At 42.6% G+C, this 27,840-nt stretch overlaps 1 protein-coding gene across 7 annotated transcripts in view; it reads right to left on the bottom strand.

The window, feature by feature from the left end:
• The window catches only part of ATP9B (ATPase phospholipid transporting 9B (putative)), a 668,517-nt gene that overhangs the window by 405,796 nt on the left and 234,881 nt on the right, over positions 1 to 27,840 (bottom strand). For all 7 annotated transcript variants that reach the window (XM_033934419.1, XM_033934424.1, XM_033934423.1 and 4 more), the window contains one exon: positions 6,286 to 6,366. In XM_033934419.1, coding sequence (XP_033790310.1) covers positions 6,286 to 6,366 — 81 coding nt within the window. The remainder of the gene's footprint in view (positions 1 to 6,285; positions 6,367 to 27,840) is intronic.

Raw genomic sequence — 27,840 nt, 5'->3', positions numbered from 1 at the left:
CTCTGATGATGACGATGCATGCATGGAATAATTCTGTATCGACCCCGTTAATCAACATTGAGAAAGGATGCATAACCTAGTCCTCGATCAATACCTCAACATATCCTTGGGCTGGGCTGAAGCAGGCATGAAAGTCATTAAAGCCTCTGAACACTGCAGCTGCAGTAGCCCAGAAAGTTCTTTGAGCACAGCTTGGATCTCATCCTGTAGAGACAGCTTCTGCACTGGAAGAGATATAGGTATGGAAGTAATTTGCAGTGCTGGTTGTATGGAAATAATTTGCGGTGCTGGTTGTCTGGGCATGGAAGACCAAAATGTCAAAGCATGCCTGGGAGGAGACATGATCTGCAGCGATGGAGAGCAATCCCTAATTTATTGACACTTATAATACTTATAATTTAATGATTAGTTATGATTTATTGTAACTTGCTCAGAATTGTAGGATGATTGCAAATAACACATTTTTTAAATACATTAATAAATAATGCGTTGAGGAGATGGACATCTGGGAGGACACCATGCCAAATCTAGAAGAGGATGAGTGTTATGCTTCCCAACTTTCTTATGTGAAGCATCCCCTAATGCATGAGGAATGGACACAGACTATGTCTCATCTCATCTCTGAAGAGCCTGATATTCGATGCTCTTTATATATGGTCGGTGCATACAGTGTAGATAGCGATATCGGTGTCGATGCAGGTAGAGTATTGGGTCGCAAATTTCCTTCCATGTTTGATGTCGATGCTGAACCGAAAGGTTTTTGGCACTGAATTTGTTGAGCTTTGAGTGACCGCTTTTGCTTATGCAGACAGAGTTCATAACAAATGTTCCAATGCTTTTCTAGAGATGGGAATGGTACCAGAGGACTGGAGAAGGAAGGATGTAGACCCTTTCCACAAAAGTGGAAGTAAAGAAGAATTAAAGGAATTGGGACTTGTATACTGCCATTTTTGTAGTTATACAAACACACTTCAAGCATTTTCCCTATCTGGTGGGCTCACAATCTATCTAATGTACCTGGAGCAGTGGAGGATTAAGTGACTTGTCCAGGGTCATAGGGAGCAGCACAGTTTGAACCCACAACCTCAGGATGCTGAGAGTGTAGCTCTAACCACTGCACCACACTCTCCTCTATAAGTCTGACTTCTGTGATAAGTAATTAATGGAAACACTTTTAAGAAAAGAGAATAATGAAGTTTCTGGAATCCAGTGGATTACAGGACCTGAGGCAATATGGTTTCATTAGAGGCAGATCTTGCTGAAAAATCTAATCAATTTCTTTGACTGGGTGACCAGAGAATTGGTTAGAGGTAGAGCGCTAGATGTGGTATATTTAGAATTTAGCAAAGCCTTTGAAAGTGCTTCATACAGGCGTCTAATAAATAAAGTGCCCTCAGTAAGGGCCCAAAGTGACAGACTAGGCAAAGAACTGGTTGAGTAGAAGGCGACAGAAGGTAGCAGTCAATGGAGATTGCTCTGAGAAAAGGGATGTCACCAGTGGTGTACCTCAAGGTTCGGTTCTTGAGCTTGTTCTTTTTAACATTTTTGTAAGCAATATTGCTGAAGAGCTGACTGTTAAGATTTGTCTCTTTGCAGATGATATGAAAATCTGAAATAGAGTAGACACCCCTGATGGTGTTTATAGCATAGGAAGGACCTAGTGAAGCTTGAGGAATGGTCTGAAATTTGGCAGCTAGGATTTAATGCTAAGAAATGTAAGGTCATGCATTTAGGCTTCAAAAACCTGAGGGAAAAGTACAGTTAAGGGGGTGAAGAACTTTTGTGCATGAAAGAGGAACGGGACTTGGATGTGATCGTAAATGATGATCTTAAGATGGCTAAACAGGTTGAAAAGGCAATGGCAAATGCTAGAAGGTTGCTTGGGTACATAGAGAGAGGAATGGCCAGTAGGAAAAAAGAGGTATTGAGAACTATGTATATGATTATGGTAGGACTTCCTTTAGAATATTGTGGAGACCGCATCTTCAAAAAGATATAAACAGAATGCAGTAGGCCTAGAAGGCTACTAAAATGCTCAGTGGTCTACGTACCATGGGAGTACAAAGTATGCCAACAAAGCATTGACACTCCCTGCGTTGAAAAACGGGTCTCAAAGTGGCCTGTAGGTCAAAAATTGAAAAACTGAAAGAAATTAACCAAACTTGAACAAAATATTGGAAAAAGATAAAATAAGAAAAATTACTTAGAAAATAATTATAAAATTATATTGGGAAGGAACGAAAAAGATTTCAAACTTTGACATGCTTAGGAGATACCGAAAGCTTCTCAGTTCCATGGACTGATGATCCTGCGAGCTGACATCAGGCAGAAAAGCACTGTTAAGAATGAAAAATGGGCATTACCTAAAGATTTAAAGTGACAATGTACTTCACAGTGTCCGTACTGGGTTCTATGGGTGATATCACCCACATGTGAGAATGCCTGCTTGGCCTCGGAAAATCACTGCTTTACATGTAAAAGAATAAGTTTCCAAGTTTATTGAGAATTTGATATACCACCGTATCATATATTTCAAGGTGATTTTACAATAAAAACAAGGCTAATGGAAATAGTTAGCCAAACAAAAGGGGAACAGACAATTACAGGACTTGACAAACAGGTACAAAAGAAAAATGGGAGAATTACAATATAATTTTATAGGAAAGAGAAGAGAACTGCATATGTATTCACACTCCTTTACTCAATATAGGAGGAGGCCCTTGTGCAGCATTAAGTGCTCCAAGTCATTTAGCATAAGTATTTACCAACTTAGCACAGCTGAATGGTGTAATTTTTTTTTCCCTTTCGTTTAGGAAAATAGCTCAAGCTCTTTCATGTTAACTGGGGATTGTTTGTAGACTGCAATGCACAAAGTCTTGCCATAGATTTTCTATTGGATTCAGGTCTGAGCTTTGACTGGGTTACTTGAGGACATTTACTTTTTGATTTCTGATTAGGTTCATTGCTCTCCTGAAAAATCTATCTTCTCCACTTTTCCTGGCTTGTAGCAGTCTGGAAGAGGTTTCTCTCCTTTGATCTTCACAAGCCTCTCCTGGTCCTGCCGCTGCAAAGCATCTTTGCAACATAAAGCTGCCACTATCGTGCTTTACATTAGTATGGTGCTTTACATTAAAATGGTGATATGCTTGATGGAGGACTGCAACTTCTTACCAAAACAGATGAAAATAGCCCTGAGGTAGGGGTACTTGTGACCTGAATTGACCACTGTTGGAAGCAGTATACTAGGGCTAGATGGACCATTGGTCTGACCCATTTAGTAGCTTCGAGTTTACGCCAGGCAGTGTCTACTGTGAGCTGTCTAAACTCAAGGTTAACAAAGCGATGGGGCCAGACAACTTACACCCCAGGGTGCTCAGGGAGTTAAGTGATGTCTTGGCGGAACCACTGTCCGCGCTTTTCAATCTCTCCCTTAGTACGGGTATAGTCCCGTTGGACTGTAAAACGGCTAACGTCATTCCACTCCACAAAAAAGGTTGCAGAATGGAGACTGCAAACTATAGACCGGTGAGTCTCACATCAATAGTGAGCAAGCTGATGGAAACTCTAATCAAACGTCAATTGGATACGATCCTGGACGAGGAGAATCTACGGGATCCCCGTCAACATGGATTTACTATTGGGAGATCCTGCCAATCCAACCTGATCAGCTTCTTTGACTGGGTGACGAGGAAGCTGGATGTTGGGGAGCCCCTGGACATTGTGTACTTAGACTTCAGCAAAGCTTTCGATAGCGTACCACATCGCAGGCTGTTGAGCAAAATGAGTTCTATAGGATTGGGTGACACTTTGACAAAATGGGTTGAGAACTGGCTTGGAGGCAGGCGTCAGCGGGTAGTGGTGAATGGCACCCCCTCTGAAATGACGGAGGTGATCAGTGGAGTGCCGCAGGGCTCGGTCTTGGGCCCGATCCTGTTCAATATCTTTATAAGAGACTTGGCAGAAGGGCTTCGAGGTAAAATAACGTTATTCGCAGATGACGCCAAACTATGCAATGTAGTAGAAAGGAGTGCAACGGTCAAAAACTCAATGTCCGACAATATGAAGCACGACCTACTCCTATTGGAGCGCTGGTCTAGGATCTGGCAACTAGGTTTCAATGCCAAAAAATGCAAAGTCATGCACCTTGGCAGCCAAAATCCATGCAAAACTTACACCCTTAATGGCGAGATCCTAGCAAGGACTGTAGCAGAACGGGACTTAGGGGTGATCATCAGTGAAGATATGAAGACTGCCAATCAAGTGGAACAGGCTTCATCTAAGGCTAGACAAATCATAGGGTGTATACGTAGGGGTTTCGTCAATCATAAGCCTGAAGTCATTATGCCATTGTATAGATCCATGGTGAGACCCCATCTGGAATACTGTGTACAATTCTGGAGGCCTCATTACCGCAAAGATGTGCTGAGACTGGAGTCGGTCCAGCGAATGGCCACCCGGATGGTCTCAGGACTCAAGGACCTCCCGTACGAGGAACGGCTGGATAGGTTGCGGCTATACTCTCTCGAGGAACGCAGAGAGAGGGGAGACATGATCGAGACGTTCAAATATCTCACGGGCCGTATCGAGGTGGAAGAAGATATCTTCTTTTTCAAAGGTCCCACGGCTACAAGAGGGCATCCATGGAAACTCAGGGGAGGTAAGCTGCATGGTGACACCAGAAAGTACTTTTTCACCGAGAGAGTGGTGGATCGCTGGAATGGCCTTCCACTTCAGGTGATTGAGGCCAGCAGCGTGCCCGATTTTAAGACAAAATGGGATCGACATGTGGGTTCTCTTCACAGAGAAAGGTAGGGGAGGGTCATTGAGGTGGGCAGATTGGATGGGCCGTGGCCCTTATCTGCCGTCTATTTCTATGTTTCTATGTTTCTATGACCCAGTATGGCTATTCTTATGTTCTTATGAGAGCAGGATAGGTGTTTTTTTTCTTCTGGTGGAAAACATGGAAACTTGAAATGATAGCCTGTTCTAACAATGCTGAATAACCCAGGAATAAATTTTGATTTTCTTCTCTTCCTTAAGGAAGAATGCTACTTCACTCTGTACACAAAGAATGTCAAAAAAAAGCAACTACTTTCACTGTGCAGATGTAGCCAGTTGCCCTCTTTCTCATTGGCAAGGTCTAGTAAAAGAATGACACTGGGGTTGCTGTGGTTGCCTTAGGAAGGGAACATTTCCTTTCACAGTAGAAACTTCTGCAATAATGACTTTGTGCCATTAATCTAGAACAGTGGTTCTTGAATCTGTCCCAGGGAACCCCCAGCCAGTCAAATTTCAAGATGTCTCTAATGAATATGCATACTAACTTTAAGAAGTCTTCTATTGCACTTATCATGTTTCGTTTTGTATTACAGTACAAAAGGAAGTGGGAACGGACAATGAGCACTCCACTGATGTAAAACCAACTTGTTTATTTCATAAAAGGATACAAGCAGAAGCTGTGGACCCGACACAGCACTGTGTTTCGGTGTCTCAGGAACGCCTGCATCAGGAGTCACTAAAAATGGAACCAAACCTGTGGCGTATATGTTCACAGATGACAGGTCTGGGATAAAACAAAGCTCAGTCCAACTAACATGCCAGAGCTTTGTTATATCCCAGACCTGTCATCTGTGAACATATACGCCACATGCATAAAACCCAACTAGCTGGGGGTCTCCAGGGACAGGTTAAATATCCATTGATACAGAGAATGATGAAGATAGTAGAGGTAGACAGAAAATAACAAAATGTGCTGCTAACAGAAGATACTAAAGGAACTGATACAAGGAAGATGGAAAATGCCAAAGGGTGATGAAAAGTAGTATAATGATCTTTGATTTTAACCTCATCATCTAAAAGTAGCATCTGCTATTATAGAATGAACAAGGGCTGTACTACATATTTGAATTCAATTCGGAACCAAATATTGCTTCACATACATTTCCATCCACAGTTCTTGAACTGCATGCTGCAAAACGTATATTTTGCCACAGATGCAATTCAGGAAGAAAACAAACCTTTCTATAAACAAAGACTAAACATATTAGTTTTCAAATTAAGTAGGGTTCGGGGGGGGGGCAGGGGGTTTCTACTCTTGTTCTACCAAAACAACGCAACAACTTTTGTATTGTTGGAAGTTAATTCCTTTGACTTTGTTGTCTTCTTTGTTGTTTTTTATTCATAGTAAAACAGATTTGAACATAAAATAAATCATTTATTTCATGCTAGTACAGCTGTTAAATATTTTTAGAAACTATGTTTAGAAACTAACAGTAACGTACTTACCCGTGTAAAAGTGCCTTCAAAACTGTGTATATCTAGGTGTGGTTTTTCAGCATAAACATAAGCATTGATTGAAAACAGATCCTATAATAGAAAGAAAGTTGATTTAATAAGCTATAGATTTCATCACTAAACACATGCTATGCAAGCTCACATATCAGAAGTTTTACAAGTAACACTTATAATTTTCTTTTGAATGTGCAGTAAGAATTCAAGAACAATCAGAAGCAAATATCACTATGCAACAAGATTTTTGTTCCTGGGCAGTAAGTGTAATTTCCTAATTGATCATGCCTAAAAAGTATAGAAAATGTCTTTTATTTTCATAAAACACTGCCTTTGTGACCAGGATAGTCAAATTTTGCAATTTACCTTTTTTTAAAACATCAAAATACTGAATTTTCATCTTTTCATTTTTATAAAGTCATAAAAAGCAACATATGAATCACAATTAACACGTATTTATATTGAAGTTATACAAAGATGATCACAGAAGATTTAGAAGTGAGTAGTTTTTCAAGATTTGTGATTATATTGTAAGTCTTTTTCATGAATCAGCCTACAGATGTAGTTTCCCATCATGTTCCATTATATTGGCCTTGGTATAGGCATTCAAAGTTCAGTATATCCTGGTAGAAGCACTCACCTTGCTTCTCTGAGCATGCTCCCATGTTCTCCTTGAATGTCTCAATTTGAGAATAAAGGACATGGACTTTGAGAGACATCCTACAGCTCATTTTACTGTAATTCTACACCAGATTCTCAACCAACTCCACATAGTTTTCAGCCTCATGATTGCCCAGGAAGTCCCAAACCTCTGCAACAAAGCTATTCCGAGACACTTTCTCCTTCCTAGTTATCTTCTTGGGAAATTCCTTGCACTCCATGATCTTCTTTATTCTTTGTCCCAACAAAGACACCATCTTTTACCTTTACCTCAGACAGATTAGAGAAGATGTCTTGAAGGTACTTGAAGGCTGCCGACTCCTTATCTAGAGCTCTGACAAACTGTTTCATTAGGCCTGATTTAATGTGTACTGGTGGCATCAGCACCTTCATGGGGGTTCACCATTTATTCCCATTTGACGTCGTTTCTCCCCACAGAAAACTCGGTCCGCTATGGCTAGTCCCGCCTTTGGTAGTTTGCATTTGGGTCCCTACTGTCTCAAAGGCAGAGATAGCAGGGAAACCTGTAAAATCACCTTGGAGCTCAATTAGGAATGCTACTGTTTTGAAGTCTCCAATGACCTCCCAACCATACTCATCATACTTCAAGGCGCCTAGTAAGGTCTGGATGCTGTTGTAATCCTCTTTGAGGTGCACTGAGTGAGCCAGTGGAAGAAACAGGTACTTGCTCCTGTTATTGTGCAGCATGGCTTTGATGCTCCTGGATGAGATGTCAATGAAGAGACACCCAACTTTCGGGTTACAGGCAATTCCAATTGCCTCAGACTGGTCACATTGTGGCAGAAGCAGAGTCCATCTTGATGGGTGAAAAATGTGGAAAAAGCTTGGTGACGTTTCCTCTGATCTGTGAATTGCACACTTTCATCCCAACAAGTTCCACTGCTTGAGCCTAGATGTCAAAAGCTCAGCATTGGACTTTGTGAGAGCAGGATCTCTAATCATGTCATTGAGTTCTTTTTGGTTTGGATAATATGTGTTTCTTTCATCGGCTGACCCACTGATATTGTAAACTTGATCTACATCATCTCCCTCACTCTCTGACTTGCTACTCTCTTCTGAAGACAGCTGCTCTCTCTCTGGGGGAGTGGGTATGGGGAGTTTAAGGCAATGTGGCATTGGGGCAATGGATGAAGGAATATCCAGACATGTGATTGCAGATGCATGCTTGACAGCACGATGTTTGGAAGGGTCCACCATACAGAGGTAGCTTGCTTGAATGATCATTGGGTTCCCGCCAAATTCTTGGGATAGCAAACTTCATGGCTCTATTTTCCCTGCTATACAATCCTATAGAAGAACAAAATGAAATTGTGGTAATGAAAATAATAAACTTATTTCATCTGGAACTAATTTATATAAGATTCTCACAACATATTTCATACACATATTTTTAAATTAAACATTCTAAGAAATTTTATAGCAGAAAATTACACCATCATAGTGAGAAACAAAATTGTCTTATCATCCAGAGGTTTTTTTGGCAGTACTCGCATGTGAAGTGAGATGCCCAAGGTTTATCTTGATCCCCAAAAGGTATGCCGAAATATGCCTTGTAGGCATTGCACATCTTAGCAGATATTTCTATGGAGTACTTTTTTCCTCTTATCTTAATAAATTAGCCACATACATAGCAAAATGCATCTGCTGGATGTTTCTGCTTTAATAAAAGAGCCCCTAACTCAGGGGTGTCCAATGTCGGTCCTCGAGGGCCGCAATCCAGTCGGATTTTCAGGATTTCCCCAATGAATATGCATGAGATCTATGTGCATGCACTGCTTTCAATGCATATTCATTGGGGAAATCCTGAAAACCTGACTGGACTGCGGCCCTCGAGGACCGACATTGGACACCCCTGCCCTAACTTTACTCAGCTTGGAATCAAACTGGAATGCTCTGCATAAAAGATAAATTTCAAAATATCAATGTCCTGGTCACAAAAGCAAAATTTGAGGGGAATGATAGCAATATTCTATACTTTTATGGCAAAGGCAATTAAGAAAGAACATTTATTACCCAGGAACAAAAAAAATAAAATTTTGTTACATAGTGAACTAATCATGATACAGACCAAGACTAGTAATGCCAGAGAAGTCTGGCATGTACCTCATTTTCAGGTCCTGTCAAATGCATAAGAACATAAGAGCAGCCTTACTGGGTCAGAGCAATAATAATAATAATAACAGTTTATATACCGCAGGACCGTGAAGTTCTATGCGGTTTACAATGCTTAGAAATGTTACAGATTGAGTTAATAAACAGAGTTACAGATTGAATGAACAAAGTACAGATTTAGCGACAGGTGATTCTTGCGCTCAGTTGTTAAGCACTAAGATTGAATGGGTTGGTCTCCTAAGTATTTCAGGAATAGATGTGTTTTCAGACATGGTCCATCAAGCTCAGTAGCCCATTCTCACGGTGGCTAATCCAGGCTCGGATCTTCAACTGAAGATCTAGTCCACCTTCTTGTTTCTCGCCATTGCCATCAGATTGAAAATTGGTCAACCCTACTGAAAGACGATGGATTGGAACGCTGCTGCAGATAACATCCATTCTCCTGGGTTCAAGGTGTGCCTGCTGAGGTAATCGACCTTGGCATTGTCCACTCCTGCTAAATGTGCCACGGAGATTGTCTGCAGGTGTAGCTTTGCCCACTGGAACAATAAATAGACTTCCAGGCTCAGCTGTGCTCTCCTGGTGCCTCCTTGGCAATTAACACACATTACTGCTAAAGCACTGTCCAAGAAGACTCGGACCACCTGTCCATCCAGACTCTTCTACAGCTTCTGTAACACCAATCGAATGGCCCAAAGCTCCAATCTGTTAATGGACTATTTTCTCTATGAGGCTGGCCACTGCCCCTGGACTGGGTGTCCATTTAAATGTGCTCCCCAACCAAACTGGCTAGAATCCATTCAGAGAATCACCCAGGAAGTTATTCTGAGGGGCAGGCCCCGTAATAACGACCGAGAATGGAACCAACTAACTCATACTGCAAATAGGACTCCACAGAGTCATTTGAAGGGAGTCCTTTTGTGGGAATCACCAAGACAGTAGTGAATTCTGGAGAGGACACAAGTGAGCCTTCGCCCAAAGGAACATATCTATAGTAGCTGCCATGGAGCCTAATACTTGAAGATAATCCATGCAGCTGGAGCAAGCTTGGCCATCATGTCCATTATCTGAGTGCAGAGCTTCTGTCTGCGTGCCTCTGGAAGAAAGACCCAGCCTTCTGCCATATTGAATAGTACTCCCAGGTATTCCGGGGACTGGGACAGAACGAGTTGGCTCTTTCAAAAATTCACTATCCAGTCCAAGCTCTGCAAGACCTGAATTTGAGCTACTGCTTGTTCCTCTTCCGATAACGATGGAGCTCTGATCAGACAGTCATCTAGATATGGATGCACTTGCAATCCTATCTTACAGAGATGTGTGGTTACTACCATCACCTTGGTGAATATGTGGGGCTCTGTTGCCAACCCAAAGGGAAGCACCAAGAACTGATATCTCTTCAGCACATGGAATCTCAGGAATCTTGTGTGTTCTGGAAATATGAGAATGTGTAGGTAGGTTTCTGTCAAGTCTAGGGAAGCTAGAAATTCCTCTATAGCCACTGCTGTGATGACTGATTGCATGGTTTCCATGCAAAAACATGGAACCTTCAGGAAATCATTGACATGCGTAAGATCCAGAATGAGTCTCCAGTTCTCTGAGCCTTTCTTGGACACTATGAAGTATATGGAATATCTGCCGGAGTCTAATTCTTCTGGCGGAACTGGCTCTTTGGCTTGAATTTCTACAAATCTCTGTACTGTTGCTAAGACTCTTCATGACTTTTCTGGGCACACCACCGGGGAGTCTACAAACCAGTCTGTTAGGGGATGGGCGAATCTGAACTTTATATTCTCCCTGAATGATCTCCAGCACCCAGAAGGTCTGACGAGATCTGCTTCTAGACCTCTGCATATGCAAAGAACCTTCCTCCTATCCTTCACCGAAAGAGTGGTGGATCATTGGAACAAACTCCCACTCCAGGTGATAAAGGCCAGCAGCGTGACGGATTTTAAGAGAAAATGGGATATCCACGTGGGTTCTTTAAGGGAGTAAATCCAGGGGGGGGGGATACTTGGAATGGGCAGACTTGGTGGGCTATAGCCCTTTTCTGCCGCTTTTTATTCTATGTTTCTATGTTTCCTGACTTAATTATACTGATAGGCCAGCTACAACAATTTTGTAAAGCCCTGAAAACTCTGCTGTTCACACATTTAAATGGCTTAAATGGTTTGTATCATGTCTCCTCTAAGTCTCCTCTTTTCCAGGGAGAACAGCCCCAGCTGTTCATACCGACAGGCTAGAACAGCTGGGGCTGTTCTCCCTGGAAAAGAGGAGACTTAGAGGAGACATGATACAAACTTTCAAGATCCTGAAAGGCATAGATAAGGTAGACAGGGACAGATTCTTCAGACTGTGGGGAACAACAAGTACAAGGGGGCACTCGGAGAAACTGAAAGGGGATAGGTTTAGAACCAATGCCAGGAAGTTCTTCTTCACCCAGAGAGTGGTGGACACATGGAACGCACTCCCGGAGGTTGTGGTGGGGCAGAAGACACTACAGCGATTCAAAGAAGGTTTGGATAAATTCTTGAAGGTAAAGGGGATTGAAGGATACAGATAGAAGTAAGGATAGGTTTTTTTAGGGCAGGGAACACTTGACAGGTCATGGACCTGATGGGCCGCCGCGGGTGCGGACCGCTGGGTGCAATGGACCTCTGGTCTGATCCCGGTGGAGGCAACTTCTTATGTTCTTATGTTCTTAACTATAGTATCAAAGAATTGACGATAATTCAGCTTTCTTTCTTTTATGCTCTCTTTCTTATGTACTCTAGTCTTAATTACATGTGAACCGAGTCGAGCTTCGTTGGGAGGTGACCTAGTATATAAATTGAAGACTAGATTAAATTAGATTCTCCTGAGAGCTACCTTTAAAGAGCCCACAGGAGCATCCCAGTGCTCCATGACAATAATACTCATATCAGGCTGCCAGGGAAAAGATGTCTGCTGCACTCTCAGGATAGAACACTGAGTGAAAGGAGCCTGCTGGGAGTCTAAATCCTGCAGGGAGTCAGTAATGAGCTCTAATAGCATGGAAGGCTTGAACAGCCAGAGTACTGTGGGATCCTCTCCTTGGTGAAAGGCCACCACTCCTTCCTGTGTACTTGTTGCAGGGAAGCCTCACCCTGTGACAGCAAGGGCATACAAACTGATCCCTCGCCCTTCAAGTCCCTATCTGAAAGGTCCATAGGCTCTTGGTCAGCCGCTGCTAATGACTCTGATGTGCCCTTACACGAACTCTGGCTAGCTGCAGACCTCAACTGAGGATCCTGGATATCCAAATAAGCTCTCCACATCAAATTAACAAATTCAGGTCTTACTAGGTATCACCGAGTCTCCATTAGGTAACTCACCCTGCATTTCTTGGGTTCTGCAATTTCCACACTCTTACACATAAGTATGTTGCTGTTCCATGGCTCCGAGAGGGATTTTCTCATGGACACCCCAGTGGTTCCTCAGCCCTAGAGACTAAAGTGGAGGCTAAGCTCAAAGCTCTCGCCTCTCCTTCAAGTACTGCATGGCATATGGCACAAGGCACTCTTCTGGCATCCATCCAGTACAAAACTAGCATATATTAGGTGTAAGCCTGAGAACTCTATCCCTGCCCATTTTGAGGCAAAATGAGGTGATTTGAAGGATCTGGAGAATTTTGGGGGAAAAAAATTGGGAAATCCAAGATGCAGCAACATTTTGGTGCCAAAAATATGGCTCAAAAATGCCTTAACTAAATGTAAAAAAGAAAACAGGATGTTAGAGGTAGGGGACCCTAAGGAATGTGGCAATAACCTTCAAAAAACATGTTTTTCAGACACCCCCATTGCCCATAGGCTGTAATAGCCTTACTCATGTGCTCTGAAGGTGCTACAGCCTAACTCAGCTCTAAAAAGTAGCTGGATCTGGGAAAGGAATACTTGCCTTAATCAGCCAGTACTCCTAATGCTAAGATCTTCGGCTGCCAGTTGGATTGAAGCTGGATTGATCCACAACCACTGTGGAACCGCATATGTGAAGGGGGAGAGGTAAAATCACAGCCGGCACCCTGAAGAGTCCCCATGAGCCCTCCTGTGGATACTTAACAGCCTGCGCTCAAGCTCCTGTGATTCAGTAAGCAAGCTAAGCTACTAGGGATATGGACATCAAACTCCACAATAATTTCTGCATGCTGGCCAAACAGGTCCCCAAGGGATTAAAACAGTTGCAGAACCAAATCTTCTCCACGTAGATAGAATTGGACCCTCACTGGAGAGGTCTGTTGCACTGATAGCCACAAAAAACATGAAAAATACTGAAAATAATAAAGAAATATACAGAGCAGATCAGAAAGACAACTTTCAGCTCACGTGCAGAATGAAAAACTAAAGAAGACAGAACAGCATTCTGAACAGGGAGTGCTGCTCAAGGGTTCTGCTGAACAGAAGGGAGGGATAGAAGCTGGGCAAGGGTTCTGCTGCACGAGGGATGGGAGGAATGAGGGATAGAAAGATGCTGTGCACAGTACAAGGGTTCTGCTGCACAGGAGGATGGGAGGGATGGATAGAAGGATGCTGCAGAGGGAAGGCAAAAGGGGATGGGTGAGAGGGGAGGAAAGATGCTACATAAAAGAGGAAGAATGGGGTGGAGGAGAGGAAGGGATAGATGATCATTGTACATGAAAAAAATAACACCTAGTGCATTTTTGGGCCCAAAATTAATATAAGACACTGTCTTATTTTGGGGGAAACACGGTAGCTTGTGGAGTTCTGCAGCTTTATCCACAAGCAGAAAATCTGCAAAGTCCATCACAATGCGCACCAAGAACTGAAAATAAATTCTCTTGTAAAGCTGATAGGCCTCAATGCAGGACACAAGTATAAAGGCTTGTTAAACCTTCCTCCCAAAAGACTCCAAGCCCCTAACATCTTGCCCCGGGGCACTGAGGCATGGGTCATTGAACTCTTGTCCACTCTTCTAGGAAATCGTGCTAGCAGTTTTAAGAGCAGAGAGCTATGCTGAATGGCCCGCGCAGCTCCCGACACTCATACGAGCTCAATGAGCGTCGGGAGCAGTACGGGCCATTCAACGCGGCTCTCTGTGCTCTCCTTGCACTAAAAACTGCTAGCACAGTTTCATAGAAGAGGGGATTAGTCTTCTTCAGAACAGATTCAATCAACAGAAGTGATGGGGAGCTGGGCCTTCTCAAATCCAGGAGCCTTCTGGATTCTATACATGGTGTCTTACTTTTTAGGAACAGGTTACACAGAAAGAGGAATCTCCCAATTCTTCATCTGTGCCTACCACAGAATGTCATGCTTGGGCACTGTCACAGTTTCCTTAAGGAGATCCTCAGTCATTGTTAGGTGCCATCGACTTGTGTTTGAGTTCTAGCGACTTAATGAATTACAGATCTAAAAATAAATTGGTTTTGTGCTAGTCCATTAAGGTCCTCCTGCGTCTTCCCCATAGTTGTTTTCAACATGTCCAGCCATCTGATTGCAGGCTGCCCTTTTTGCCTGGTTCCTTCAATCTTCCCAAACATGATGTCCTTCTCCAGTGATCTCTCTCTTCTGACGGTGTGTCAAAATAAGACAGTCGTAACTTCATCATTTGGGTTTCAAGTGACACACAACTCCTCAACACAGACCCAACCCTCCAGACACAAACCTGACTGCTCACTTCAAGTACCTGCACCCATGACACAGACCTGACACCCCCCCCAAAAAAAAAAAATGTCACATTGAGCCCTCTCTCCCAAAACACACCCTGAAACTACCTGACCTTTCAATCAACATCAGGGACTGGCCCAACCAGCCCATCTCCTTTTCCAAATGCCATCTCTCAAACCTTAACATCCTGCTCCCTGCCAAAACTCTTCCCTCTCCTCTGAACTTCTCCCCCCCACACACACACTCTCCCGGTCTTATGGTTCTGCATATGGAAGGATGACCTCTAGCAGCAGTACTGCAAGTTTACCGCTAGGGGGTCATCAGTGCTTTTTTGGAACTAGGCAACAACCAAGTGGCAAAGGAGGGGAGTTGCTGTTGCCTGGGACTACTTAACCACCAATGCTGACCTCTGGTGATAACTCCCAGGTGATTCAGGGAAGGATAGCAGAGAGGACGTTATTATGGTCCAAGGAGAAGAGTTTGGGAAAAGGGGTGGGCTAGTTGTGCTGGCACTCAATTGTTGAACGAAGGGGTCAGGGCTGTCATGGGGAAGTTTAGTTCAGAAATTGTAAGAGTACAAATTTGGGGTGGGGGTAGGGAGTGCGGGTGCCTGGTAGGGGCTGAGTCTGTGTTGGAAAGGTGTGAATGCCTGATCAGGGAGTGAGGGGTTAAAGAATGCGCTGCTGCACCATTACCAATAGTACATAGTACTACAAGACTGCTGATAGCCCAGCTAGACTTACCAACCACCTCCTCTGCCTGGCCATGTCACGCCTAGATCCCATGTTAGGCAGCTAATGTGGAATTTTGTGCTACAATCTAATGAACTAAAAATCATACATTATCTGCTTAATACAGTAAAAGGGCTTCACGTTTCTTTAATTTTTGTGATGCCTAAATTGATAAATATATTCTCAGTCTTCATGCAAGTCTACCTATGAGGAATTTTTTGAAGTGTTTAGGAAAAGAGGTTTTAAGATGAAATAGCAAAGTATGTGAATTGCAGTTTATTGAAATACAGTCCCAAAATTGTTGTTAACAATTCAAAAAGTCTTGCAAAAGACATGAAGTATTAAAGAACAAAGAAACAGCAATGAAATAGTTTAAACTACACTTAGGACAAAAGTTACACAAAATTATATGAATATTTTGACAATTCTAGTTTAAAGTGACAGCCAAATAAGATTTAGACTGACTGGTTTATAGAATATAAATCAATTTGACAAAAAGTCAAAACTTTCTGCAGCACAGAATCAGAGATATAGCAAATTAGCTGACCTCTTTTAATATCCAAAAAGCACTTAAAACAATGAACTAAATGAATGATGAGAGTATAATGACAATGCTTTCTTTTGCATTTCACAATAATAATATAGAAATCACACTGAAGTTATCAATAACACAAGAAAACCTTGTGTATCAGGTCAAGGACAACATCTGTTCACCTTACTTAAAGATCATTAAAATACATCCTTAATCATAATGTGGTTCATTACAGATAAAATTGCTTTTGGCTCAATAAAACTAATTAAATATAAATGGTATAGTTTACTGCTGTATGGATCTTTTGATATAAATCAGCAAGTCCCTGGTTATTGAAAATTACAGTGCTTTAGTACTGCTAATAAATTTACTTGATCATGCTAGTCAGAAATGAAAGCCCCAGAAGTTGCATGCTGTCAGAAACCTAACCTGGGTGTCACAGTTCTTAAAGCACAGTCATCATTAGATGACTTGCTGAAATTGTAGTCCTCTGATCACATTAAGTGGTTTGGGAAGGCAACAAAATCTGTACTAATCATCTCTGGTGGTGTCATCTGTTCTTTAAGAAAAGCTCTAAAGCTCTAAAGTTTATTTATTCTTGGTGTCATAATGGATAAAGTTACCTTGCTGCAAGATTTATTTATTTATTCATTCATTCAATTTTCTATACTGCTCTCCCTGGAGAGCTCAGAATGGTTTACATGATATTATTCATGTACTCAAGCATTCCTCCCTGTCTGTCCTGGTGGGCTCACAATCTATCTAATGTACCTGGGGCAATGGGGGGGGGATTAAGTGACTTGTCCAGGGTCACAAAGAGCAGTGTGGATTTGAACCCACAACCCCAGGGTGCTCAGAATGTAGCTTTAACCATTGTGCCACACTTTCTGGGTCTGACAGCTTATGACAACACCAGATATTCACAATCCATTAAACCAGCTAGTTACAAAAGTCAAGATGACTGACAGTTATGGGTAGATCTGAATTATTTAATTTTGTGTCAGTCAAATTACACATTTGTGTTTTTCTTTTGATTTAATTCAATATACATACTCAATGATAAACTGCCCAGATTTTTTAATTTAAAAAAAACAATAAATCTCAAACTTTTTAAAATAACCATATTTTTAAAGCAGCACATAGGTATTTATATGTACTATATTTGTTAAGTCCCAGGACTCATTTTATAAAAACTTATTAAACAATTTATTAAACAATCTTACAACTTATTCCAGAGCGTATACACTTTTTCCAACATCATTTCCACTTCTGTAAACAGTCCATAAACGCATCTTCAGGAATCACCAAAAGTTGCTGCACCAAATTTTGCTTTATGTCTTCAATGGTGTCAAACCGCTTTCCTTTCAGCATGGATTTAAGTTTAGGAAACAAGAAGTCAGCAGGGACCAAGTCAGAAGAGTAAGGTGGCTGTGGAAGAACTGTCATTGCATTTTTTACACAAAATTTGAAAATTCTGATGGCAGCGTGAGCAGGTGCATTGTCATGATGCACGAACCACAACTACTCTCTACAAAGTTCGGGCCACTTCCTCCTGATTCTCTCATGGAGTCGTTTCAACACTATCAGATAATAATTTTGGTTGACAGTTTGTCCTTGTGGCAGAAATTCATAGTGAACAATGTCACAACTGTAAAAAAGACTGTTAACATCACTTTGATATTCGACTGAACTTGTTCAGCTTTATTTGGCCTTGGCGATATTTTGGTTCTCCATTGAGACGACTGAGCTTTGACCTTAATGTCATAACAGTAGACACATGTCTCATCACCAGTTATCACTTTATCAAGAAATGTTTCATCTTCATTTGCCTGCTCAAGAAGATGCGGTTGTTCTTCTGATCATTGGTCATCAACCGTGAACAAACTTTGCCGCAATGCGAGATATCCCCAACTTCTCTGTTAGAATGTTTTGGCATGAACCACGAAGATGTTGTATTCCTGTGCCAATTCTCTAACAGTTAATCAATGATTAGCATGCACAAGAACCCTCACTTTATCAACATGATCCTCATCAGTTGACATTGATGGATTTCCAGTTCACGAATCGTTTTTCACTGATTCATGACCACTTTCAAAGCATGAATGCTGCTACTATTATTAATTATTTTTATAGCGCTACCAGATGCACGCAGCACTGTACAGTCACAAAGAGTAAGAAAACAGTCCCTGCTTGAAAGAGCTTACAATCTAAACAGGAAAAACAGAAAAAAGATGTCATGGATACAGTTAAGGGGAACAGTTAATCAGCTGGCTGGGTTGGAGGGCAGAGGAGTAGGGTTAAGGATTGAAAGCTATATCAAAACACCTTCCATGACTCATGACATGTTCCCCATAAGCCACTTTCAACATTTCATAAGTTTCTGTAGCAGTCTTACCAAATTTAAAACAGAACTTTGCACTGCAGCTCTGCTCATTGAGGTCGCACATGATTAACAATAGCCGATCATGAAAACACACTTTCATAAAACTGCTGTAGCTTGGAGACGAAAAAGATATCAACAAACAGAAAAAGGGTGATTACTTGTGAGGTTTCAAGTTACTCAACGCCACATAGTTGGTCTCAAAAGAACTTCCTATTGGTGCACAATTCAAACTCTCCTGGAATTTTTTGACCTGAAATTTCATAAAATACGAGGGTCATTTCATAAATAATGCACAGGTTGACAACACTGGGGAGTGGATGATGCGATTGCAATAAACCTTGTTTCACTTTCATTTCTTGAAGCAGCAGGACATGTTCTTAGGAGCTATATAGTGTGGCTGTGACAAGTGTGGGAAATGGAGGCTGCAGGTGTCTCGGGTACTGTGTCTGTTGACAATCAGACACACTTGGACAATGCAACTGTGCTGAAACAAATATTTGACGTTGAAGGTCAGGCATTCTTGAATCGCATTGTTGCTATTGATGAAACGTGGGTCAGAGACTGAACCGGAGCTGAAATTACAGTCCGAGTGGAGAGCACCATCTTCCCCATGAACAAAAAAATTTCAATGAGATAAAATCAAAGTCAAACAATTGATGATTTTTGCTTATGATTATGAAGGCATCATCATCACAGACAAAGTTCCATGTGGAAGAAGTGTCACAGCAGTGTATTAGTGTGATTTTTTGCAAAAAATGTGCAGAAAAATGCACAAAACTTGACCTTAGTTGCTCTTGGCTGGGCCACTCATTCTTCACGACAATGCTCGCCCGGGAATGTTGTCATTGAAAAACTATGCGAATATGGCTGGAAGGTGTTACCTCATACTCCCTACTCTCCAGACATGAGTCCATCAGACTTTGACCTTTTTCCAAAGTTGAAACAACCTATGCATAGACAACGTTTTGCATCTCTGGAAGACCTTTCTTCCACCGTTACCCGAGCCATTCGGCAACTGAACAAAAACGGTGTCTTGGATGGCATAATGAAGCTTCCTGGACGTTGGGACTCAATCATTGCAAAGCAGGAAGACTATTTTGAAGGACTGTACAGAAATACTTGAAAAAAAAAAATAAACATGTAAATTAAAAAAAATAAATAAATAAATAGTGTGCATTATTTATTAAATGACCCTCATATATATGCAAGCTAGCCTAAACAATATTTTTATATAGGTGGAAAATATATGCAGTAATGTTTTACTTGTGATTTTATTGGAACTTCAGGATAATCATATGACTTTCTGTAATAATTGTTTTGAAATTAGTGTCCATGGAATCCTAAAGCCAAAAGGATCTAGCTCTATCAGGAACATTAAGAACATCTCTTAATTATTAGCCAGATTATCAAGGTCAGTAATATGCCATGTGAAATGCTACCACTGCTATTATAAGAAATCTAGCTCCCTCATTATATTCCACATGTAAGATGTATTACATATTAAAACCAAAATGTAGTCTTAATATTGTAGCCCCATTTCTTCATAATGCAACTGAGCATGTCTACATATTTTATTAATCTGAAACAGCAGCAAAAATTGCAGTCTTCAATATCTAAATGGATGAATGTGTTTTATTTTAGAGGAAAATGCAATTACTTAATGGAAAAAAAAGAGGAAACCTCTGCACAATGTTGATTAACAATACAATATGTGCTTTAAATCCTCCCATTGTTTGGAATTACTGGTATATACAAAAAAGAAAGACAATGTAGACTGAATTTACATAAAGCACAATTTTTCACAGCTATTTGAACAGTAGCCCAGCAGGTGGCATTCAAGAATTACTGTAAACCTTAATCAAAGAAGTCTATTATCTCCCATACACACACTGTATGTAATAAAATGATATATAAACAAGAGCTCTTAGCAGGTTTGCTATTCCAAAGAAATCAGATTGTAGATAGCTATCTACCTGAAATGTCAGTAAAGTAATATAAAATCTCTCTCTCTCGATACTGGATTTAGATTAGAGAATGGGGGGGGGGGGGAGTGCTCACTGCGGGCACAGGGACAAGGCCATCTACTGCCCCGTGAAGCAGTGAATGGCTTTGTCCCCACAGTTAAGGGAGGGAACGTGCACAGTCATGATCGCACCCATCTCATTCCCTCCTTACTGGCTGAATCTATCTCCCTCCCTTTCCCTTATCTTCGCGGCGCGTTAGTAAAGTAACTTGCTCAAGCCGGCCAAGCCTATCTGCAGTATGTGTGTGGGCAGAAGATTCTCCTATGATGCAACTTCCGGTTATATCAGAGGAGAAGTTTCCGCCCACACACACGCGACTGCAGGCAGGCTCGGCCGGCTTGAGCAAGTTACTTTACTAATACGCCGCAAAGGTAAGGGGGAGGGAGGGAGATTCTCAGGGCCGCGTGAGGGGTGGTGTCAAATCAAATTTTTAAATAAACTTGAAACTTGAGAGGGAAGGGTGGTGGTGGGGAGAATATGCTGAGGGGAAAAGGGGAAAACAGAGTGGGGAGAAGACGCTGAAGGGAAATGGGGAAGACAGACGCTGAAAGGAAATGGGAAAGACAAAGTGAGGAGAAGATGCTGAAGGGAAATGGGGAACAGAGAATGGGGAGAAGACGCTGGAAGGAAAGAAGACAGAGATGCCAGACTATGGGTGGAGCGGATGGAAGAAGATGGGTGCCAGACCAATTGGGGGGGGGGGTGAAGGGAGAGGCACAGTAACAGAGAAAATGGAAGATGCTGAGAGAAGACAGACAGTGGATGAAAGGAATTGAATGAGAAGATGAGGAAAGCAGAAACAAGATAACAAAGGTAGAAAAAAAAATTATATTTATTTCTTTTCTTTTTGCTTTAGGATAAAGTAGTATATTAGTTGTGTTGATAAAAATTTATAAACAAAACCCTGCCAGCTGAACATCTCATTCTCTAGTTCAGCAGCCAGAACTTTGATTTATAAGGAAGGAATAAGCTAAATATTGCAGTACTGAGGCTTGTATGGATGCTGCGAGGATAGTAGTCACGGGGACAGTGGTTGCAGGGACAGGGCGGGGACAGTGGTTGCGGGGATGGGGCGATGACGGGGACAAATTTTTTCCCCGTGTCATTCTCTAATTTGGACCTTTCGCTTCAAATATTGGATTTGGATATTAGATTTCTTGCAGTTAAGGGCTAGATAAACTAATATGATACTACATATTAAGACACATTGTTAGTAAATAGGCCATAATGACAATAAAGTGACCTAATATAAGAATTGTCATAGTGTCTAAAAATAAAAACATTCATCAAGCCCAGTATCCTGTTTCCAATAGTGGCCCATCCAAGTTAAAAGTGCTTGACAAAATTCCATAGAGTAGACAGATTTCATGTTGCTTACATTTAGGGATAAGTAGTAGCTTTACCCGAGTCTACTTACCACTTTCCGCGCTCCTGCCTGGGTTCCCCTGTTCTCTTCTGGCAGCGTTAGCGACACAGCGGTGCAGGAGACAGGCACGCGCTTTTTGCAGCATCCTGGCGGTCTAGCGCGCTTTCGGCGCTCCTGCCTGGGTTCCGCTGCTCTCTTCCATCAGCATCAGAGCGGTGCAGGAGGCAAGCACGTGCTTTTTGCATGCCTGCTTGGTCCCTCCCTGCGCTCCAAATGGCTGCCTGTCAGTTCTCGCGGGACCAGAACTGACAGGCAGCCATTCGGAGTGCAGGGAGGGATCAATCAGGCATGCAAAAAGCACACCCCTGCCTCCTGCACCGCTGTTGTTGCCGGAAGAGAGCAGTGGAGCCCAGGCAGGAGCGCGGAGAGCACACTGGACCTCTGGAATGCCAAAAAAATGTACTGGGAGGGGGCCTGCCTGCCAGCCGGCCTTCCTGCCTTTGCCTTTGGGCTGGCTGGCTTGGGACTGGCTGGATGGGTTAACTGGGGGCTGGTTGGTTGCCTTTGGGCTGGCTGGCTGGCTTGGGACTATCTAGCTGTCCCGGTTGACTGATGGCTGGCTGGCTTGGGATGGGTTGGCTGGTTGCCTTTGGGCTGGCTGGCTGGCTGGCCGGGTTGACTGGGGGTCAGCTGGCTTGGTTGGTTGGTTGCCTTGGAGCTGCCTGGCTTGGCACTGGCTGGGGATTTTGGGAGCTGGCTGGTTGGCTGCCACTAGATGTGCCTACCATTAGACGTGCCCTGTACCCTGTCCCAGCCTACTACTAGACCACCAGAGGGGGGACAGGGTATAGGGCACACCATTTGGTTCAGAATTTTTTTCTTGGTTTTTCCTCCTCTAGAGGTGGGTGCGTCTTATGGTCAGGTGCGTCTTATGGCGCGAAAAATACAGTAGTTAACAACAGTCAATAGAATTTTCCTCCAGCAACCTGCCTAGACCTTTAAAAAAAATAAATTCCAAGAGAACACCAACTTTTACCATATTCTCTGACAACAAAATTCCAGAGCTTAATTGCTCATTGAGTGAAAAAATATTCTCTTGTTTTTAAAGATTCTACTTAATAAATTCTTGGATATCTACCAGTATTTATATTTACTGAAAGAGTAAACAACTGATTTGTGTTTATCCATTCCACTCCTCATGAATTTATAGAACTCTATCATACCTCTCCACAGCCATTTCTTCTCTAAGCTAAAGAGCAGTAGCATTTAGGCCTCCTTTTATCAAACCATGTTAGGTTTTTTTTTTTAATCGTTGGCTGCTGCCGACGTGCATAGGAATTCTATGAGCATTTTGATACACATAGGAATTCCTATGCGCATAGGCATTCTGACGCGCTTAGGCATTCTATGAGCATCAAAGCTTTTACCACAGCAGCCAGCGATAAAAAAAAAAAAAACCCTTATGCAGCTTGATAAAAGGGGGTCTTAGTTTTTACTCATAATGGTTCCATTAGATCACCCTAATCATTGTTCACCTTTCTCTTGACCTGATCTAGTTCTGCTATACCATTTTTTGAGATGCAGTAACAAAACTGGTCCATAATAGTTGCATTATAGAGTAATACAGATGTATATTTTCCATTCTACTCTCCATTCCTTTCCTATTAATTTCTAAAACTAATTGTTTCTTTTTAACCACAGCTGCACACTGAACCAAGGATTTCAACACGCCCCCATTGATGTCTAGATCTGTTTCCTGGGTGGTGACTCTTAATATGGAACCTAGAAACCATAGCTCTTCAGTGCTATTATTATATTCTATGTACATCACTTTGGACTTGCCTGCATTAAATTTAATCTACAATTCAGATGTTAAATTTCCTATTCTTCAAGGCAGGATTAAGACATAAGCAAAGTAGGCACACACCGATAACGAGAATCTGGCTAGGATGTGGACAGCCACTGAAAAGGGGTCCCATTAAAGGTAAGCAAACATGTGTGCAGCCTTACATTGTGGTTTAAAAGCAAGCTTTATCACATTAGCCTTCAGAAGAGTGAGTGGATCAATATAATACTGACCTTTTGTGCAATGGGCAAGTTAACTGAACTCACCCTTGCTGTAGTCAATTAATCCATATAAGGTTTTAGAAAGGCATGAAGCATAAATCAAGGCATCCAGGGATACAAAAAGACAAGGACAGCTGCAATCTAAACATGGATTAAAAATCTAGCACTTGCGAGATGTATGAAACAAATAAACCCGTAGCTCTATGAACTGGTTCCACACAGGACAATATGAGCAATGCACAAGACACGGAAGCACATACGCTGATTCAGCAAAGGGAAAGGAAGATATCTCTCATTCAACCAACAAAGAGAGATAGGAACACAGTGCCTCCAAGAGGACCAGAAGCAAATGTCCAGTATAGACTGGCTGCACATCCAAATATACAGCAGCTCCCTGCTGGCCCTGAAAGCACAGGCATTGCTAAGGGATGGCCAGCGCAACCCTCCCAAAATGGCTTGCATCGGAGCCATAGTTGCAGGTTTGAATTCTGGCTCACTAGGTTGCCATCACTTACCACCACTGTGCCTAACATGGATTGATAGTCAAGCAGAAGCTGTGGGACATTTCATGTTGCATGAGTGACTAAAGACTGCAAATCCTGGTCCATCCCTCAAAACAGGAAGTTCAGAGGGAGTGGGACAAGAAGCAGCAGAACACCTTTAGCCATGCATGCAACCTGCAACGCCCTGAAGCTTCTTGACTGCCAACTGAACTAGTAGTGCCAGTGATGGGTGATGGCAACCAAGTGAGGCTGCCATTGCAGAGTACTGGAGGAGACAAAGGGTAAAACTGAGATGCAATGCTGGATTGTAGCAGGTGCCCAGGAGAGGAAAACAGAAATACAGGTTTGGAGTGGTGGGGTGGTGGAAGAGAAAGAAAGAAGATATATATGATTGAGGGTAGAGTGGGATGGTGACATGATGGGTGAAAGGATAATGGGAAGGGAAATGATAGATCAGGGAGGAGAGTTACTGGAACTGGTGCGTGTGGGGTGAGTGAGGGAGAACAGAGTGGATAGAATGGAAGGGAATGGTGATACAGTATGGTATGGGGTAAGGTGGAGTGAGAGAATAAGGGTAGAGAGAACACCAATGGGGATACTGGAACCTTCAGAAAATAATATGATGGGAAAATACTGGACATAGGAGGGAAGAGTATAAAGACAAAAAGGAGATGCTAGACCTAAGGTGTGGAGTAAGGGGAGATGCTAAGCCTGGGGAGGGGGAAGTATGTAGGGAGACATATGAAATATGCTGGAGACAGGAGAGGGAGAGCAGGAAGACAAGGGGAAGATGCTAAATGGAGAGTGGACAGAGAAGGTACTGGAAAAGAAGAATGGGAGAGGAAGGATAGAAAGGGTAAATGCTTGCTTGGAAGGAGAAGGGGAGATAGTTCACATGGGGGAATAGGGTGGCAGAAGGGAGAGTCTGCTTGAAGGGAGAAGGGGAGATAGTTCACATGGGGGAATAGGGTGGCAGAAGGGAGAGGCTGGATCAGGGTGGAGGGACGAGAGGGGAAGTACTGGAATAGGATGGTAAAAGATGCTGTCTTAGAGAAGGAGATGCTCATCATGTAAGAAAGATGCTGGATATGGGAAGATGAAAGGTAAAGGAAAATATTGGACATGGGGTGAGGAAGAAGACTGAAGAGAGATGTAAAACAAAATCTTGGTGAATCTGGAAGACGTACTAAGTCAAACTGACAAGTTAAAAAGCGAAAGATCACTTGGACCAGATAGCATATGGTATCTGAATGAACTCAGGGTACTGAATGAGCTCAGACATGTTAGTAATCTGTAGCCTATCGCTAAAATCGTCTGTAGTACCTGAAGTTTGGAAGGTAGTCAATGTTACGCTGATTTTTTAAAAGGGTTCCGGGGTGATCTGAGAAATTACAGACCAATGAGCCTGACTTCAGTGCCGCGAGGAGTGAAAATTGAGAGGTGGTAATATACAGATTGGAAGTAAGAGAATGTACTGGAAAAGGAAAGAGAGGAGAGAGAAAACCTGGGGGAAAATAGGTAAAGGAATTGGGGGAAAATAGAAAAGGAATTGCAGGGCTGGGGTGAGGAAAATGGAAAGCTGTAAGTGAATGCAGTTAAAAAAAAAAAAAAAGAAAAATATTGAAGACTTGATAGTAACACTGAATAAAATCTAAGCAGATAGAGAGACAAAAAAATAAATGAAGGTAAGCTGAAATGAAATGATCAAAGTCAGCGATGCATGTAGGAGAGGAAGCGAAAAACACAGGGAGAGATGAAGTGGTAGATGGACTGGAGACTTTAGAAAGTTAAGAAACGGCAAAGGAAAGCAGAAATTGGAGGGTGCAACAAACATGATCAGAAAGAACAAATGATCACACAGCAAAAGTACAGAAAAATATTATTTATAATTTACAGAATGGAAACTGTTGGCTTTAGAGTAAAGAAGACTGTGAGAGAGAACTTAATAGCAGATTGATTCCAGTAATTTTTCTCTACTATCTTTGTGTCTATCAGGAAAAATTAAATGCTCAGAGAACAAAGGCAGAAAAGAAAAATACTTGACATTTTTAGGGACTGAATGTGGCAGCCTTGGGAAATGTGGAACTTTTCTGTTGCATTTTTCTAGCACTGCACTGCATATAGAGATAGTCTGGCTGTCTTCAATTTCCATTTTATATTTGTTTACACTTTTCCGAGTCTAATGTATGGTGTCTTACTTTGTATTTGGTGAAGGTCTGGCTGGACTCCCTGACAGGTAGCGGAAGGGTGGCAGAAGACGGAGGGCTCTTCACTGCTGGAGTTAGCTTGGTGTTGCCCCGACTGTGGGACCACCCTGGCTGGCCTCAGCAAAGGGTCTCTCACCCTCCTTCCTCCAATGGCATGCCCCCCTCAAGACGAAGCTGATCTGGAAGGCTTCCCTCTGATGTTAGAGCTGACGTCGAAGGAAGCCTTCTGGGTCAGCCAGGGTGGCCCCCCAATCCAGGCAACACAAAGCTAACTCCAGTGATTCTCCCATCTTCTGCCACCCTCCTGCTACCTGTCAGGGAGTCCGGAGTCTATACAAGACCCTGCACTGGCGCTAGCTTAACTGACACAGAGCCTTAGAGTCTATCCACTCGTGAGGCCCAGTTGGTACTGCCCCTCTGATGCAAACATGTCAAAGTGGGTGGAGTCGACAAGGTCCTCCCGAGCGTGTGGATGTGAAGGCTCTTCATTGAAGCTAGCGCCGGTGCCGGGCCCTGTGTGGGATCCAGATTCCGGGTCAGGCAGCAGAAGGACAGCAGAAGAAATAAGGTTAGAGGAGGAGGAACGCTTGACTTGCTTGGGGGGGAGAGATGTTGGACTGAGGGATGTGGAGAAATGGAGAGAGTTGGTAAGGCTGGTTGGCTGGCTGGATGGCTGTGGAAAAATGCTGGACATGGATGGAGGAGAAAGGGAGTAGGGATATGCTTCTTATGGGATGGAGGAAGGGAAGAAAGAGGAGAAAATGCACATGGATGGAGGAGAGGGAAAGGAAACTGAAGAGAAAGGGAAGATATGCACATGGATGAAGAAGGTGCACATGGATAAAGTGGAATGAAAGGAAATAGAGAGAGGAGATGCACAATCCTGGAAGGGAAAAGATGCATGGATGGAAAATTGGAGAGGCACATAAAGGAGGGAGGGAATAGAAAGGGAAAACTGTTGGGCATGAGTATATGAGTGAGAGGGAAAGAGATGGCACACATGGGGGAAAGGAAGAAAGGAAAATTGTTGGGCATAAAGAGAAGGAAGAGTGAGGTAGAGATGCATGGGGAAGAGAAGGATGAGATGGAGAAATGTGGATATAATAATGGAGAGGGAACAGTGGGACAGATTGAAAGGGATGCAAGGGGGAGGAATGTTGGACATTGTAGTGGAGAGATGTGGCATGTGCTAGAGAGGGCTGATAGAAGGAGAAATGGGCATGGGGCTGGTGGGCAATGGTGAAAGAAGCTGCACATGATCCAGGGGATGAGACAGGAAGTAAGGTTGGATGTGGCAGTAACAGGGG

This window comes from Geotrypetes seraphini, chromosome 2 (genome assembly GCF_902459505.1).
Source record: "Geotrypetes seraphini chromosome 2, aGeoSer1.1, whole genome shotgun sequence".
In the NCBI taxonomy this organism is placed as follows: domain Eukaryota; kingdom Metazoa; phylum Chordata; class Amphibia; order Gymnophiona; family Dermophiidae; genus Geotrypetes; species Geotrypetes seraphini.
The sequence above is the reverse complement of the archived record's forward strand: the minus strand, read 5'-3'. Positions and strand labels throughout refer to the sequence as shown.